Source organism: Telmatherina bonti, assembly GCF_933228915.1.
Source record: "Telmatherina bonti genome assembly, chromosome: 14".
NCBI classification, from domain to species: Eukaryota; Metazoa; Chordata; class Actinopteri; order Atheriniformes; family Telmatherinidae; genus Telmatherina; species Telmatherina bonti.
This window is the reverse complement of record NC_136612.1, coordinates 31,510,213-31,525,223: the sequence shown is the minus strand read 5'-3', so window position 1 is coordinate 31,525,223 and position 15,011 is coordinate 31,510,213. Positions and strand designations below refer to the sequence as shown.

Genomic DNA, 15,011 nt, shown 5'->3' with positions numbered 1-15,011 from the left:
CCAAAGAACGTGCGTTTTTCCACGAGGTCTTACCAACCAACACTAAAAGCATTTTCCCAACTCTTAAATAAATCTATACCTGTGCAGACCGGACACATGGTAAAAAACAATATCTTCAGTTTAGATTAGATTAACCCGTCGTTTGCAGTCTAAAAGTAAAAAACAAACAAACAAACAAAAAAACCACATCAACACCCCCCCCCCCCCCCCCCCTAAAACGCACATACACTCCAGTGTTGGTACACTCCGTTCTTTTTCAGTATTAGCATGCTAGCTCAGCTTTTTTTTTTTTTTTTTTTTTTTTTTACAAAATCAATATATTTCAGGCGACACAGAGGTGAGCAGGATATTTAATTTTTAGGCAAGCTTGTTATTAAATAAAATGCATCTAACTGAACAGCATACAATTTGCTCTTTTTTTTTTAGCTGCAATGATTGGAAGCCAGATTAGCTGAGTAGCTAGCTGGTTGTTTTCATGCTACATTAACCCCCGTTTTAAAATAACAAGCTAAAGTCACTCACCTCTACTTTGGCTGCCAGATTCTCTTTAAAACACAGGTATCTTCACCCATGTTAGTTGAAAATTAGTCTGCTGTGATTCAGCGTTTTCGGGCGTTTCAACAGCCCGTCAAAGTGTTAGTGAAGTCGAGCTTAGCTTCCAACCAAGGCTGTTAGAGCAGAGCCAGTCACGAAACGCTCCACAGACAGCACACGTAGATTTGATAAACACATGCGCTCTGTGATTGGTGGGAAGAGGCTTGTCCGAATGGTTTGGAGATCAGCGCTATGATTTGATTGGCTCCAGCGCTGGCGCCGCCTAGTGGACATGAAGCCGCATTGCGCTGTGGTCCATGTAAACAAGTTTGTCCTACAGTCAAACGCAGCCCGTAAAATGAAGCATGCAAACGCTCGATTGTCACTTAATAAAGCGTTGTTTGATCATTAAATATGTCAATTTATAGATGAGATCAAGAGGGGCTAAAAGACTGTTTTTTCGTTTGAAACCACTTCTGCATTCGGTCTCTCTTACTTCGGGGGCGTGTTCAAGCAGAGGCAGGTTTATTACTCAGCGAAGTTGAGGTGAGACTCTTGTGAATCACCTTGCAGCTCACAACAGCCCTTTCGTCTTTCACAAAGGTAAGATCCATTGAACTAAATCTTTTTTAAATTAAAAAAAAAAAAAAAAAGTCCGTCGAACTGTTTCGCGTCACTAGATTGTAAAGGTTTTTGATACAATACATATTAAAAACAGCTTTTAATAAGTTTTTTCAGACTAGGAATTGAATCTTAAAGCAGTTTGATCAATGATCTTTTTGCGTTTAATAGTCACAGTTTATTGTGAAGTGATTAAATTGGAATTTAAACGAAACTGAAATAGGTTTTTTTTTCTTCATTTATGTCTTTTCACGCCTTCTTGACATGTAGATGCGTGGTCATTAAAAGAAGGAAGTTACTCTGTCAGAAATTAATAAAAGTTGTTGATTCTCACGCAATAATTGTTTTGATTTTTTCCCACTAAGAATGATAAAGGAATATGTTTATCTAGGGTTTTACTTACAGGCACGGGTCAAGAGAAATGCATGTGTAAACAAAGCACAATCACTTTCCTTAAGAAAACACATTTTTTGTGGCTTCTTTTTATATTGGAACATTAAAAAAATGACATTATGAGAGGTGGAAACGGGTTCACTCCTTCACAAGTTTCACTTTCCTTTTTTAACACTCTTTGTCTGTGTGTGATTCCCCCATGTCTATAGATGCAGAAGTGGGTCGTGATCTGTTGGGCTCTCCTGGCCCTGGTTGGTGCTGATGAGTGTCCAGATGGAGGGAGATGTGAAGATGGTCAAACCTGCTGCAAAAGCCCAGCTAATGGCTATGGATGTTGCCCATTAGATCAGGTAGATGTAGCAGTCCAAATCCTAATTTTCGGAAGCATTTTCTACAAACTGTACATAATTACCTACTTTAATGTTCCACTCTCAGCACTTTTAACGTGGAGCTCTTGTGTTATCATTTAAATAACAAGTCTGACTCTAAATGTCACATAATTATCAACACATTTGAAAAGTAAAAATCCATACTCTGTAAAAACAGCGTAAAGAGTTGAGGTTGAGGGTTCGCATGTTCAGCAGTATTCTGACTCTTCTTCGGCTCAGTAATAATTACAATATTATAAGCAAATGGGAAAATCTTTTTTTCTTACACTAAATTGCTGCTATTATAAAAAAGATTAGTTGATTTTATTTTCCAAACATAGACTTCCTCAAGATAACGCTTCACTTTAAGGTTTAGTTTCAATGGATTAATTGTTCCTTTGCTATTTCACAGTGAAATGGGCATTCAAGATAATATTTCTCTTTTACTCAAAGTTAAACACTGTTATACAGTCGTGCTATTCATCTGTGATGTTTTACTACTTCACAACTCAGATAAAAGTGCCAGTGTCTGTATGCCTGTGTGATAGCCGTTCGGTAACTTTGGTAGTCAAAGTGTCTCTACTACTGCTGTCTCTACAGGCTGAGTGCTGTGGCGATCACATCCACTGCTGTCCTGCTGGGACACTCTGCGATGCAGCCACATCCAGCTGTGTGAACGCCACTGTGTCCGTCCCATGGGTGAAAAGAGTTTCTGCTGATCAACCCACAATCTTCAAAGTAGGAGTAAAACATATTGCTTGTTTTTCTGTCATGAATCCAGAGAACATAGTCCAACATTCCTTGTCCTTGCAGTCATTCCGGATGATAAAATCGTATGTGGGTGAGGACGATGATAACATCTGTCCTGATCTGTCGCGGTGTCCGGCTGAGTTTTCCTGCCTGAAGGCTTTGACCAGGTTCGGTTGTTGCCCGCTAGCTCAGGTAATTTGTAACTCTGATAAAACATAAACATATTCAATAAGACCATGCAAGAGCTGAATAAAGACCAAATCTTCCTCCTGAGATAATGATCACACAAACATGTTCTAATCATACCTTCTGACCACCATTTTTATTCTGTTCTGATTTTTTCATTCTTTTTTTTTCTAACTCTATAGATCTTTTAATGTCTTTTATTCTGATTCCTGTAACAATTCATTCAAAAAGTTATATTTTCTGTCATATTTAAAAAGTTTCCTTCAACACATCTGCAGTTATTTGAAATAGCAGCTGCAGCTGCTTTGCAACCCTGCAGAGGAAGAAGCTGGTTTAGACAAATGGCGGCTATTTCAAATTAGACTTTGAACGCTGATTGCCTCAAAAATGAATTTATAATCTTGAAGTTTGAAAGTCTTGTTGAATTACAACTGTATACCAAAGGTTGAAGCTGTGCAGCTCAAGAGTTTTCTTGAAGCTTGGCAGGTCCTGACTTGCATTTTCTTTGTGGAGTGAAAGGATTATATCTTTAAGTTTCAGCTTTTTTTGAAAGATATCAAAGATATTCCCACTGTCTGCGGGTATGAGCAACACCAGTGAAACAAATAAGCAACAATTGGAAGTTCATGCTTAGCAGCAACATCTAAGGCTGAAACATGAAGCCAACATTGTGCTCCGGTTCTTTAAATTGCTGTATTATTTTTTTTAGTATTTATCTTTTTAGATGAATACAAATATTTAAAAACTAAACTTAGCAGAACTGAATAAGTTTACAGTCTGGCCAGAGACGTATCAAGCTGGTTTCTAAGGGTTGATTTATTTGGCTTATTCACTATTGTACTAAAGTTTTCCACAAACCCATATTTCTTTATATATGACTTTCAAGAAGCCAGGCATCCTGATATCAGGTGGTTTTTCATTTACCTAAAGTCCAGTCCTTCTAGCCAACCATTTTCATAGGAATGTGTTTTTAGACTTGTGAATCATTCAATCTAAAAATAAAAACAAATTAAAGACAACTTCGTAAAAACCAGTTTAAATCTTTTTTTTTTTTTTTTTTTTTTACCACCAAGACATGAGGGCGAGTGCATTTGAAGATAGAAGCAGCTGGCCTTAAACATCTTTGTAAATTGAGGTATTTAACCATTAAAAAATATGAACAGAAGATCCCAGTGTTGTTCACTGAAACCTCGAGAAAGGGGTCTCCGTATAGAAGCCCCTCTAAAATTCTGAAACAGCTACAAAAGGCTAATGTGTGACAAGCAACACAAACACACAGCTGGAAACCAGTGGCCGCAGGAATAAATTTAGACTTTAAAGTCTATTGTCTTTGTACTGGATTTGCAGTTATGCTTGCATATTCATAAGTATTAACTGCATATATTTCCCAATTTTTGGCAAAATGTCAATAGTAAACTTCCACCTGGAACTTCTGCAGGTGTAAAGTAACATAATTATGGGTGTGACAGGTATGTTATTAGGTGAAAACAACCTCTCGATGCAAAACCCAGAAAAATTCACATCCCAATTAAATTTTATTGAACTTTGCTAGTTTTTGTTGTTGTTTTTGTGCTTATGAAGATGAATACAACCATAAGTTTGCAGTTAGAACTCCTACTGTGGGAAAGATAAAGAACTCAGCTCTGTTTGCACTTACAGGTGTGGTGATAGTTGCTGTAAACTGATACACGGGTTGTTTTACAGCCAAACAATGACTTCTGATTGCTTCTTCGTGGAAGTTTTAACAGATTTTTCTTGTCTTCACCGCCACCAGGGAGTCCCCTGCTCTGACGGCAAACACTGCTGTCCTGAGGGCCACCAGTGCAGCAACGACTGCCGCTCCTGCATCAAAAAAGGTTCAAACACCTATATGTATTGCCATTTTAAACTCCAATACAATTATTCTTTCTCCCGTTTTAAAATGTTGGCGTTCCTGTTGTCTTGCGACAGAGACCATGAGCACAGTTTTGTGCAACGACGGAGTGTCAGAGTGTCCAGATGAAACAACTTGCTGTGAAACTCCTGAAGGCAAGTGGGCATGCTGTCCAATGCCAAAGGTAAACAATGGTTCATCTTTTTTAAGCAAATTTTTTTATCACAGACAGTCGTTGCAGGCTCATACGCCTTCACACCATAAATAAGCCACAAGTGAGATTAAGAATGAGGTAAAAGTCAAATGATAAATTTGCATGTTCCGTCTCTACTGTGTCTTTATTGTTTCTTATCCTGCTTGGCTCTGAAATGATACTTCATGTGACTTTATTGTCTAAACAGGCTGTGTGCTGTGATGATAAGACACACTGCTGCCCAGAGGGGACTACATGTGACACTGCACAAATGAAATGCATTTCCCCAACTAGTAAAAAAGTGATGCCGATGTGGGCCAAGTTTCCTGCTAGGATCAGAGCCGACTGGGAGAACCAGAAAGGTCAGCCTGTACTCAAAATACTTCCTCGTTTTTTGAATAACCGTTGTCTAAAACTGGCTGTTTGTTATTCCAGATGGTGAGAAAGTGACTTCTAAGGAAGCTGATGATACTGAGAAAGAAAAAATCCCCGAAGCGACCACAGCCAATGAGGTTCCTCCAAAAGTGGAGGAAGTGACTGAGTCATCTGTTACTACGGCAGCTGCAGGTGAGAACGCAGTCATGCGAGTATTAACAAGAACATACAAAATAAAGTAGACAGTGTAGTTTAAAATGACACAGTGACACTAGATGTACATGTTTTTGTCTACCCACGTGATGTCTCGCTGCATGACAGTGAGCATGTTTAACACTACAGATTTAACCACAAACATTTATGAAGAGGAACAGATGGTTTTCTCTACAAAAGTACTTGATGGTGTAAAATTATGGAACCAGACTCCATTTTTCTCTAAACTGGTTGCACAGCGAGTGCGTGGACCTCTGCCAAGCCAGTGTCATTTTTTTGGCAATGATTGAAGACATTATTTTAAATTAAAACTCAACTAAACTTTATTTATAAAGCCCTTTAAAACAACCACAGCTGAAAGACAGTGCTGAACATAATCAGCCAAAACAACACAAGCAAATAAGATAATTAAAATTAAAATAAATAATACAATAAAATATTTGCTCATTGCTTCCCAAACAGTTTACAAGCAGTAAACATTTCTAAAGAATAAGAGATTATAAACAATAAAAACAAAATAAATAAACCAATAAATAAGACCAAACTATAACCAGAAACAGTTTCTCACTGGGCTGAAAGTCGAGGATTAAAAATGGGCTTCAAGATGAGTTTTAAAAATGGACAGTGAGGAAGTTTGTCTGATGTGGAGGGCGAGCTCATTCCACAGTGTTGGACAAACAAGTGAAAAAGCTCTCACCCTCCTGAGCTTCTGGTTGGGCCTCGGTACTTCCAGAAAGGTCGGCTGACCCGAAGCACCGTGCAGGAGTGCAGGGCAGGAGAATCTCAGAGAAGCTCTAATGGCAAAATGATCCCTGTCTCCTCTTGGTGAAGAATCCTTTAAAAAATCCCTGGAACCAAAATCTAATCACTTTTTCCTTTTTCCATTACTGAGATTTCCTGAACATTTAATCAGAATCTCCCCTTCAGACAGACAAACCGAGGCCACTGAATACATAATAATAACTAGAAAAGCCCTCAGAAAGTGCAGACGTTTGCCAAGCAGCCCATTTCCAGCCACATTGTGATTTCCAGCCGATGTTTTAGTCCTGCATTTGTTTTATATAGATACACTATTAGATTTCAGATACACTGATAATGAATCTACAGTGTCTTGGCTATAATATGTTGTTTGTTGCATGTTTAATTCGTTCTCTTGCTGTGATGAAAAGTTGTTCCTCTTCTGGATGGTAGGATCCAGAATGTTACTGGAATCCAGATTTATCTTTGAAATTTTGTAAAACCTGTTGGGAACTTCTCCTGGATTTTCTGATAATTTAGTGTGGTGTTATATACATATAAACTGGCAATGAGAAAAAATCCTTCAAAATAAAATCCTAGATCCAGGTGGTGATCTGGATCACTCCTAAAATTTAATGGAATCTAAGTTAGACCATGACCCGTTCTCAGAAAATAATCATGAAATCTGTCCAGCAATGCTTGCATGAAGTTGCTAACAGACAAACAAAACATAACCTCCGCCAGCTTCTTGGTGGAGATAATAATCAACAAGAAAAACAGGAAGTGGTTTGTCCAGTTCTGCTGAGACTTCAGGAATAGTTCTGACTTTCCAAAGCTCGTCTTCTTCTGCCGTTTGCGCCGTAATGTGGATGTCCAGGATTCATCGCTTCTTATTATTTAGCATACATCAGCCCTTTCCTCTTGTTTTTCTTCATTAAAAACTGTTTCCTGACAGTCATCCTTCAACTGGCAACCAGTAAACCGATCAGCTGAAGTGTCAGATGCAGATGTTTTGTTCAGAACATCACTTTCAGATACCTTCAACATGCAATAGATGTTTTTTTAATCCTGACACTTTGACTTTTGTCCTCTACTTGTCTAGTTTCCTCAACTGTTTCAGGGACAACCTCAACACCATGCAGTGCAAAAAATTACAATTAAAAACAGGCTTTTTACTAAGGTCTGTATTATGTGAAGGAGCATTTTTCACAATTGAATGATTCATAGGTCAGTGTTAAGTTGCTTGAAAAGAAAAACAACTGAAGCAGGTGCAAATACTGGAACTGAATAATTACTGAAAAAACACTCAATATTGATAAAACACCTCTGATATACCTTCTAAAACCTCTGGATAACTATCAGCTGAGATCACTGTGGGATTACAAAGATGATCTAGCCCACTGAAAGTGAAATATAAAGAAAAGAGATGTGGGTCAAGACCTTTGAGTAGTACTGACTGCATATGCAAAAAAACATAAATTAAAATTTCCAACTCAGCACAATGCAGTCCTATCATTTTGTCCTTCCTCTCACTCATGCATAGTTGAAGTCAGAAAGAACATGGTTACGTCTGGATGTGAGAAAGCCAAAGTCTCGAGCTTAAATATTCTGCTGGATCATCTTTGTCACGTGGACGCTGCTTTTTTTCGTTCTGCCTCACATGATTGAGCAACTCTCCTCAATGTGAAATATGTCCTGCCATAACAAGATAAAAAAAAAAAAAAAAGGACAAACAAACAAAAAATACTGTGATGAGGTATGTTGAAGCCAAATTAACAACAGCAGCGTACAAATGTAATAGTTAACCAACGAACAATGACTATGAGCATTGCAGCTACTTGGGGAAAAACAGCTGTGTACAAGTGTGGTCCTCGGAAACCTCCATTTTGACACGACGTAACTCAGACTTTTGATCATACTGGGTGTATTAAAACTACACGGACGCGTTCAGACATGTGAAGTGCTGGTAATCTGTTGTGAGACAGATTTCATACCAGATGTGTCAGAATCCTGTGGCCTCTTAACTAAAGCTACTTTGATGCAAAGCTGCCCAGTTAATGGGTAGAAATACACATCTTGAAAATCCTTATAGGAGTCAAACTGAATCATTTTGCTATTTAGCGAGAAGGAGAATTAGTGGGCTTCGCCACCACTTCACAGCCCCTCTGACACGCTGAATAGGGTGGACCGTCAATATGTAGTTTTCCTAAAATGACTGCATATTTCAAACAAAGAGGAAATGTGTTGAATTATTTCCCATCATAAATCTGATTTGTGTTTTTTCAATAGTCAACAATGTCCCTTGCAATGACACGGCGGCCTGTGAGGATGGCACCACCTGCTGTGAAACCAAGACGGGTGACTGGGCATGCTGTCCTCTACCTGAGGTGCTTATTTCTTTCTTTCTATATAAAAGGTTCTTGTTTTAGTGTGTAAAGCTTTATAGGTCTCCCACCTAATCTTCTGCATCATTCCCAGGCTGTCTGTTGTAAAGACATGATCCACTGCTGTCCAAAAGGTAAGACGTGTAACCTGGCTGAGGGGACCTGTGATGACAGAACATACAGTGTTCCCTGGCTGGAGAAAAAACCAACAAAACCAAGGAAGAACGTCCAGGTAGAAGTAAAGAACGTTCCATGTGACGATTACTCATTTTGTCCTGACAACTCCACCTGCTGTAAGACCAAAGAGGGCAGCTGGGCCTGCTGTCCTCTGCCAGAGGTAATATAACGAATGCTGTTTTCTTAATAAAAACATATTAAAAGTTTGGCCTTCAGATGTTTTTTATGTACTAATGGTTGCCCATCTGTCCAATGTCATTGTCTCCAGGCTGTTTGTTGTGAAGACTTTATACACTGCTGTCCAAAAGCTAAGAAATGCAACATGGCTGCACAGAAATGTGAAGACAGCTTGACGTCCATACCCTGGCTGGAGAAGATAGCCTCAAAGCCCACGCTTGGAGTACGGATGCAGAATGTAACATGTGACCAGACCTATGCTTGTCCTGATGGTACCACCTGCTGCAAGACCAAAGAGGGCACCTGGGCCTGCTGTCCGATGCCAGACGTGAGATATTGAACACTGTTTTCTTTAAAAAATGATTTAAAACTTAAAACTTTACTGTTAAAGAACCGTCAGGCGCCAGATTTTTGTAGCTTTCACAACCCGTGTTAAATATGTTCTCAACCCACAGGTTTCATTTCATGTTTAGAGATAACTCCTGCTGTTATGTTTTCATAAAAGGCGGTCTGCTGCGACGACCACGAACACTGCTGCCCCTCTGGCACCACCTGTGACCTGGCAACGTTGACCTGTCAGGGCGGTTCAAGCTCATCGCCCATGAAACAGAAGATTCCTGCCTTGTCGTCTGCTGAAACCAGTACAGTGGAGACGGCGACTGACAGCCAGGTAACAAGCACCATGGAGACCAGTGAGGATGGAGAGATGATGCTACAGGAGGATGAGGAGAGTGTAAAAGTAGAGGGCATGATTCAGTGTGATGACCACCAGACCCGCTGCCCTCAGCACACCACCTGCTGCTTCATGGGCTCTTCCAAAAAATGGGGCTGTTGTCCGCTGCCGGAGGTGAGCTCTTCTTCCTCACAAGCTTACAAAGAAAGATCAAATGTACAAAACAGAGAGGACAAAAACAGAGAGATAACTTAGAAAAACTATCAGCCAAGGCTTATTTCTGGTTTCTAAAGTGTGTTTTGGTGCTGTTTAAAGGTTAAGGGGACTGCCCATCTACCATACAGTCACACACTCATGTGTTTTGTTTTCCAAGCCTCAGAGAATACATTCATGATGAGTTTTACCTAATTTGCATAATATATATATATATTTTTTAATATTTTGACTCTTATTTCTCCAGTAAACATAACTGTTTATCAATAGCAGGCCATAGTATTGGAAAACGTCATTTCTTGTCATCACTTGGGAGATTTTCGATCGATAAATGAAGTTTAAACTTTAAGTCTGGCACTTCAGTTTTTCCTTGTTTCAAACTGCAGCATCTCTTTTCAAATGAAAGCAGAACTGAAACAGGATGCGCGATGTGAAAATCATGCTTTGTTTCTCACTTCTCCTCAGGCGGTGTGCTGCAAAGATGGAGCCCATTGCTGTCCCCAAAACTACACATGCGAAGAGAAAAGGACGTCGTGCGTCAAAGGAGAAGTAGTGATCCCGTGGTACACGAAGATTGCAGCCACCACGAGTGCTGAGCTTGATACCCGCTCGGTGGAATGTGACGGTGTGAATCACTGTCCTGAAGACACAACCTGCTGTCGACTGTTTACTGGCGAATTTGGCTGCTGCCCGCTGAAGAATGTGAGCACTGTGTGTGTGTGTGTGTGTGTGTGTGTGTGTGTGTGTGTATTAGTGAAAGAAGTTTGACATGAAACTTTGACATGCTCTGTCTGTACACATTAGCTTGGTTAGTGTGTAAAACAGGAGGTGTTTTATTGTGCGCAGGCCGTGTGCTGCTCTGATAAGGAGCACTGCTGCCCGCAGGGTTACACCTGCGACATCGCCTCCATGTCCTGTCACAAGCTCATCATGCTGCAGCTGGAGACGGTTCCACTGACACCAGTCTATCTACCAGAGCCCGAGTCCATTGCTCCAGTAAATCAGAGAGACGTCAAGTGTGATGACCAGCACAGTTGCAAAGATGACGAGACCTGCTGCAGGACATCTGCCACCAGCTGGGGCTGCTGCCCATCTCCTAATGTATGACATACGACTCTTTATATAGTGATCACACAACTTAATCTCCTTCCTGATTCATTTAGCAGATCAGGCAGCGCTGGAGATAGAAGAACACCTGAAGAAAAATGTTTTTTATTAGCTCAAGAGAACAGGCTCAATTAAAACCTGATTTATTTTTAATTAATCTTTCAACAGATTAAATTAGTTTATTGTGGTGATTGATTAAATGACAGCTACAAACTAATCTATAATCTTTATTTTTATGCACAGTTCATGCAGAAAGTTTAACACACTTCCTGCTGAGGCAGCGCATCCTTCCTCAAAGCCAGTTTTAGTTTTAATAATATCAGAATCTTGGGATATTTTTTACACTCCATGCATCTATTTGCATAACTTTCCATAGGAATAAATAACACTGAAAACTTACATCCGTTTAGGCTCCACTTTACCTCAGATGGAAAAACAGTAGAACGAAACAGATCAGGACTAATAGAGTAACTGTGGTTTGGCTAAAATAATAAAAATAGTTACAACAGCAAAAGAAATAACATTTATTTTGTATTAACCCTTTGATGCATCGTGTCCACTACAGTGGACACCTACTTAAAATCCGTTTTCTCGTATTTTCATAAGTGAGGATGGTATATTTGCCATTTTGTCACTTCAGTGGAAATTAGGAGTCACTCAACACACTGCTGCTCCCTGAAGAATAAACAAAAATAAAATTTATTACATACACGTACATGTCTCACTAACTATATCTCAGTGATAAACAGACAAGAAAATGACACTATTCAATGTTTTTGAATGTTTATATTATATAAATATGACAGTATATTATTTTGTAAATATTTCTATAGAATAAATTAAATAAACTAAACAAAAAGTCAAATAATATTAAAGACAAGAAAAGTGTCTGTAAATGTCTGTAGAAGTTAAATATCACATGTAAAAAAATGGGGCATTGTTTTTCAATAATTCATCCAATAATACGTTAAGATATATTATATTTTCCATAAATTAAGTTATTCCTGTTGTAGATTGCTATATTATCCTAAATATTTTAAGAGGAGTAAAATAGTTGTAGAGATGTTTTCTCAAATGCACACTTATAGCATCACCAGCCAGAGACGTCGACCTCAGCTTGAAGGTTGGACTGGTTTCTTTTCTTAGATGTGTTACAGATGAAACTCTTCCAGTTTAAATCTTTAAATAGGGGGTCTCATTGCGTCACTGCAGCTGAAAGATGAACTACTGAACTTTAGCAGATGTTTTGGACTTTGGCGCCCCCTAATGAAGGCTTTGCGTCTTGTCTCTTCTCTGAGCTCTCTCCAGCCAGTTGATGTCAGTTTGGTACTTTGTCACTTTTTCTTTTCCTCATCGTCTCCGATAATGACTTTTTCATTAACTTAATCATCCTTGGTGCATTTTTGAACCATCTAGTTGATATCTAGTTGCTGGCATGTGACATGGCATCATAAAGCAAAACGCACCTGTCATGCCCTGGAGTGGAAAAAGGTTGTCATCTGCTTCAGGTAATAATGGCTCCAGGAATGTCCATAATAAAATATGCTAAAATAAAATATGTTAGAAGCACAGTTTTATGACTAGAGGCTTATTTCATATTGCTGTTAAGATAAGTTATTAATGCTTAACTAATGCTTAGTCAGCTTGTTTCTCTCTAAATGCATAGTCCTGAAGTCTCAGAGGACCTGCTGATTCGGATGTTCTGGGTAAAAATGAGGAGAAAGTGGATGTCACATTGTGCTGTGGATGGCAGCAGGTGAAAGTAATTTTACCTACTAGAGGTGGTAGGATTTCTATGTCATTCAGCTATATACAGCAGCACATATATGTGTGTAAACACTCCAGAAAAGGAAAATAAAGCGCCTCTATATATGAAGTAATATACTATCGCTGTAAGTTTCTGATAACATTTTACTCCAGTTGCATCTCAAAGGCTTTCAAATGATGGATCAGAGAGCGCTGATGAATTGCAGGAGGTTAACTAAAGCTTTCTTTGTCCTTTCTGCAGGCGGTGTGCTGCAGCGACATGAAACACTGCTGTCCTACTGGCTACACCTGCACCGAAGCTGGGTCCTGCACCCAGAACACTGGTCTTCACTGGTACAACTGGCATGTTTTCCTTGCCAACAAGAAGCGAGCTCTAATTGTGTGAAAACATCTCTCTGCACTGTAATATATATATGCATGCAATGCACTAATGGATGTTGACATAAAGGGATTTTTAATGATTTTAAAATGCTTGTTCTTTGATAAGTGAAGTAAAAGGTACAGGAGACACTGTAAAACTGACCTGCACTAAAGGAATAATGATGTTTTGTGTGCTTGGAGCTACTGGTTTCTATCTGCATGAATGCAATTTACATCAGATACTTATGAAAATGAAGTTGAACCATTTAAAAAAAGAAGAAAAAAGGTAGATCCTTGATAGTCGAAGCACACACTGCTTGTTACTTTAAAGCCGTAATCCATCAAGAAAACAACTTAAACACTCCACAGCAATATGATTTTACCCTGTTTGTCATGGTTGCTTCTGTATGTCCTGCTGCAGCAGCTTACACTTTACAAAGTCCTTTTCTCTTATTAGTAATCACTCAGAGATTGAGGCTTAATTTATATACAAATCCGACTGCTGTCCATTTCCAACGAGTGTTGAATGAGGAGTGCTGTTGATCACTGTTACATTTTTACTAATAAAATTATAGAACTTGTTTTGAGCGTGTAAATCAGTTGGAGGTATAATAGATAATGGCTTCATTGATCATCTACTTGTACTCTGTGTTTACTTTTTGCTGTTTCCTGCTTTTCTGAAGCAAAGTAAATAGTTTTACACTCTGTACCTTTTGAGGACTTGAGAGGTCTCTACATTGTCCGGTTAACCAATAAAGAAGTAATGTCAACATTAAAATTACACGGAGACGTCACTCATTGTGGTGTGAGGGTTTCTGTCTCTGAAAAAAGTCTGAATAAAGGTTAAAGAAAACTCATACAAGTGTTACCACTATGTGACGTTGCAGATGTTAGAAACTGAAATGTCTTAATTCAAATTACCTTGAATCTTTAATTAAGTGGAAAACCAGGGGAGCATGAAAGCAGTATTTTCCACTTTTTAAATTTTTATTTATTTATTTATTACCAACTAAGCTTTAAAATCAACATTGTTAAAACAACCATTATTTTATCATTCAAATATAACTGTTTTCTATTCTCTGGTCATACAATGTGATGGACTGTATTAGATAAATGTTTTCTGTGCCTTAGTTCGATAAGAAACTGGACCTCCGTTTATTTATTTTTTTTAATCAGACATACTATACTAAAAATACTCCCTCTATCCTAAACCTTTTAAAGAAGTTAAAGAATAAACATATCTCTTTCTTTTCTAGTTACAGAACAATTATAGAATAAAAACCTATTGGTGTTACAGTTTTATTCTTAATATAAGCATCAAGATAAGAGAAGAAAGGGTTTTAAAACCAAGACCTCATATAAAAAAATTGACCACGTATGCAAATTATCTGTGAGATTTGCAAGCTCAAGTGATGAAACTATCTAAATAAAGATTTGCAGGTTTCTTTGCATGTGTTAAATTTAATTCTGCATCAACCGAAATGGTTGATGCAGAATTAAATACCCATGCATGCAAAAGCTGAAATTCCCATAAGGTTTAAACTTTGCATACAAGTTTAATGATCGCAAACCTTAAAAAATATGAAATCTTTTTAATTTTGTTGGCAAACTGACAAAATATATAGCAATAGTTGTTAACAATTACCGAAATAAGTGATGGTTCATAATTTCAGTTTAAGTGCGTTCAGTTTTAATTTTTTTTTTTCTTTTTTTTTTTTTTTTAAGACCGAAGTAACTACAACTTCTACACAGTGTCTTTTAGTTCGACCCGGTTAGACCGGGTTAGACCAAGGTTAGACCCACAGACTGTACATAAAAGTTAGACTCGTTACGCTTTTATTTGGAAGGTAAACGTGACACACTTCCGGTGTTTACTCATTACGCTCTAGTTAACTTTACGTGCTTACGT

At 38.4% G+C, this 15,011-nt stretch overlaps 2 protein-coding genes across 2 annotated transcripts in view; one reads left to right on the top strand and one right to left on the bottom strand.

Annotated features, from left to right (window-relative positions):
• Positions 1 to 658, bottom strand: part of slc25a39 (solute carrier family 25 member 39) — an 8,672-nt gene extending 8,014 nt beyond the window's left edge. The window contains exon 1 of the mRNA XM_079253642.1: positions 523 to 658. The gene's annotated coding sequence lies outside the window, so the exon portion shown is untranslated. The remainder of the gene's footprint in view (positions 1 to 522) is intronic.
• A 230-nt stretch (positions 659 to 888) lies between these two features.
• Positions 889 to 13,875, top strand: grna (granulin a). The gene is made up of 15 exons (XM_079253506.1): positions 889 to 1,137; positions 1,758 to 1,898; positions 2,517 to 2,654; positions 2,730 to 2,858; positions 4,627 to 4,708; positions 4,803 to 4,909; positions 5,127 to 5,280; positions 5,354 to 5,485; positions 8,534 to 8,631; positions 8,723 to 8,965; positions 9,074 to 9,310; positions 9,488 to 9,829; positions 10,334 to 10,570; positions 10,715 to 10,969; positions 12,984 to 13,875. Exons 2-15 carry the CDS (start codon positions 1,758 to 1,760, stop codon positions 13,125 to 13,127), a joined length of 2,439 nt encoding a protein of 812 aa, XP_079109632.1. The 5' UTR covers positions 889 to 1,137; the 3' UTR covers positions 13,128 to 13,875.
• The last annotated feature ends 1,136 nt before the right edge of the window (positions 13,876 to 15,011 follow it).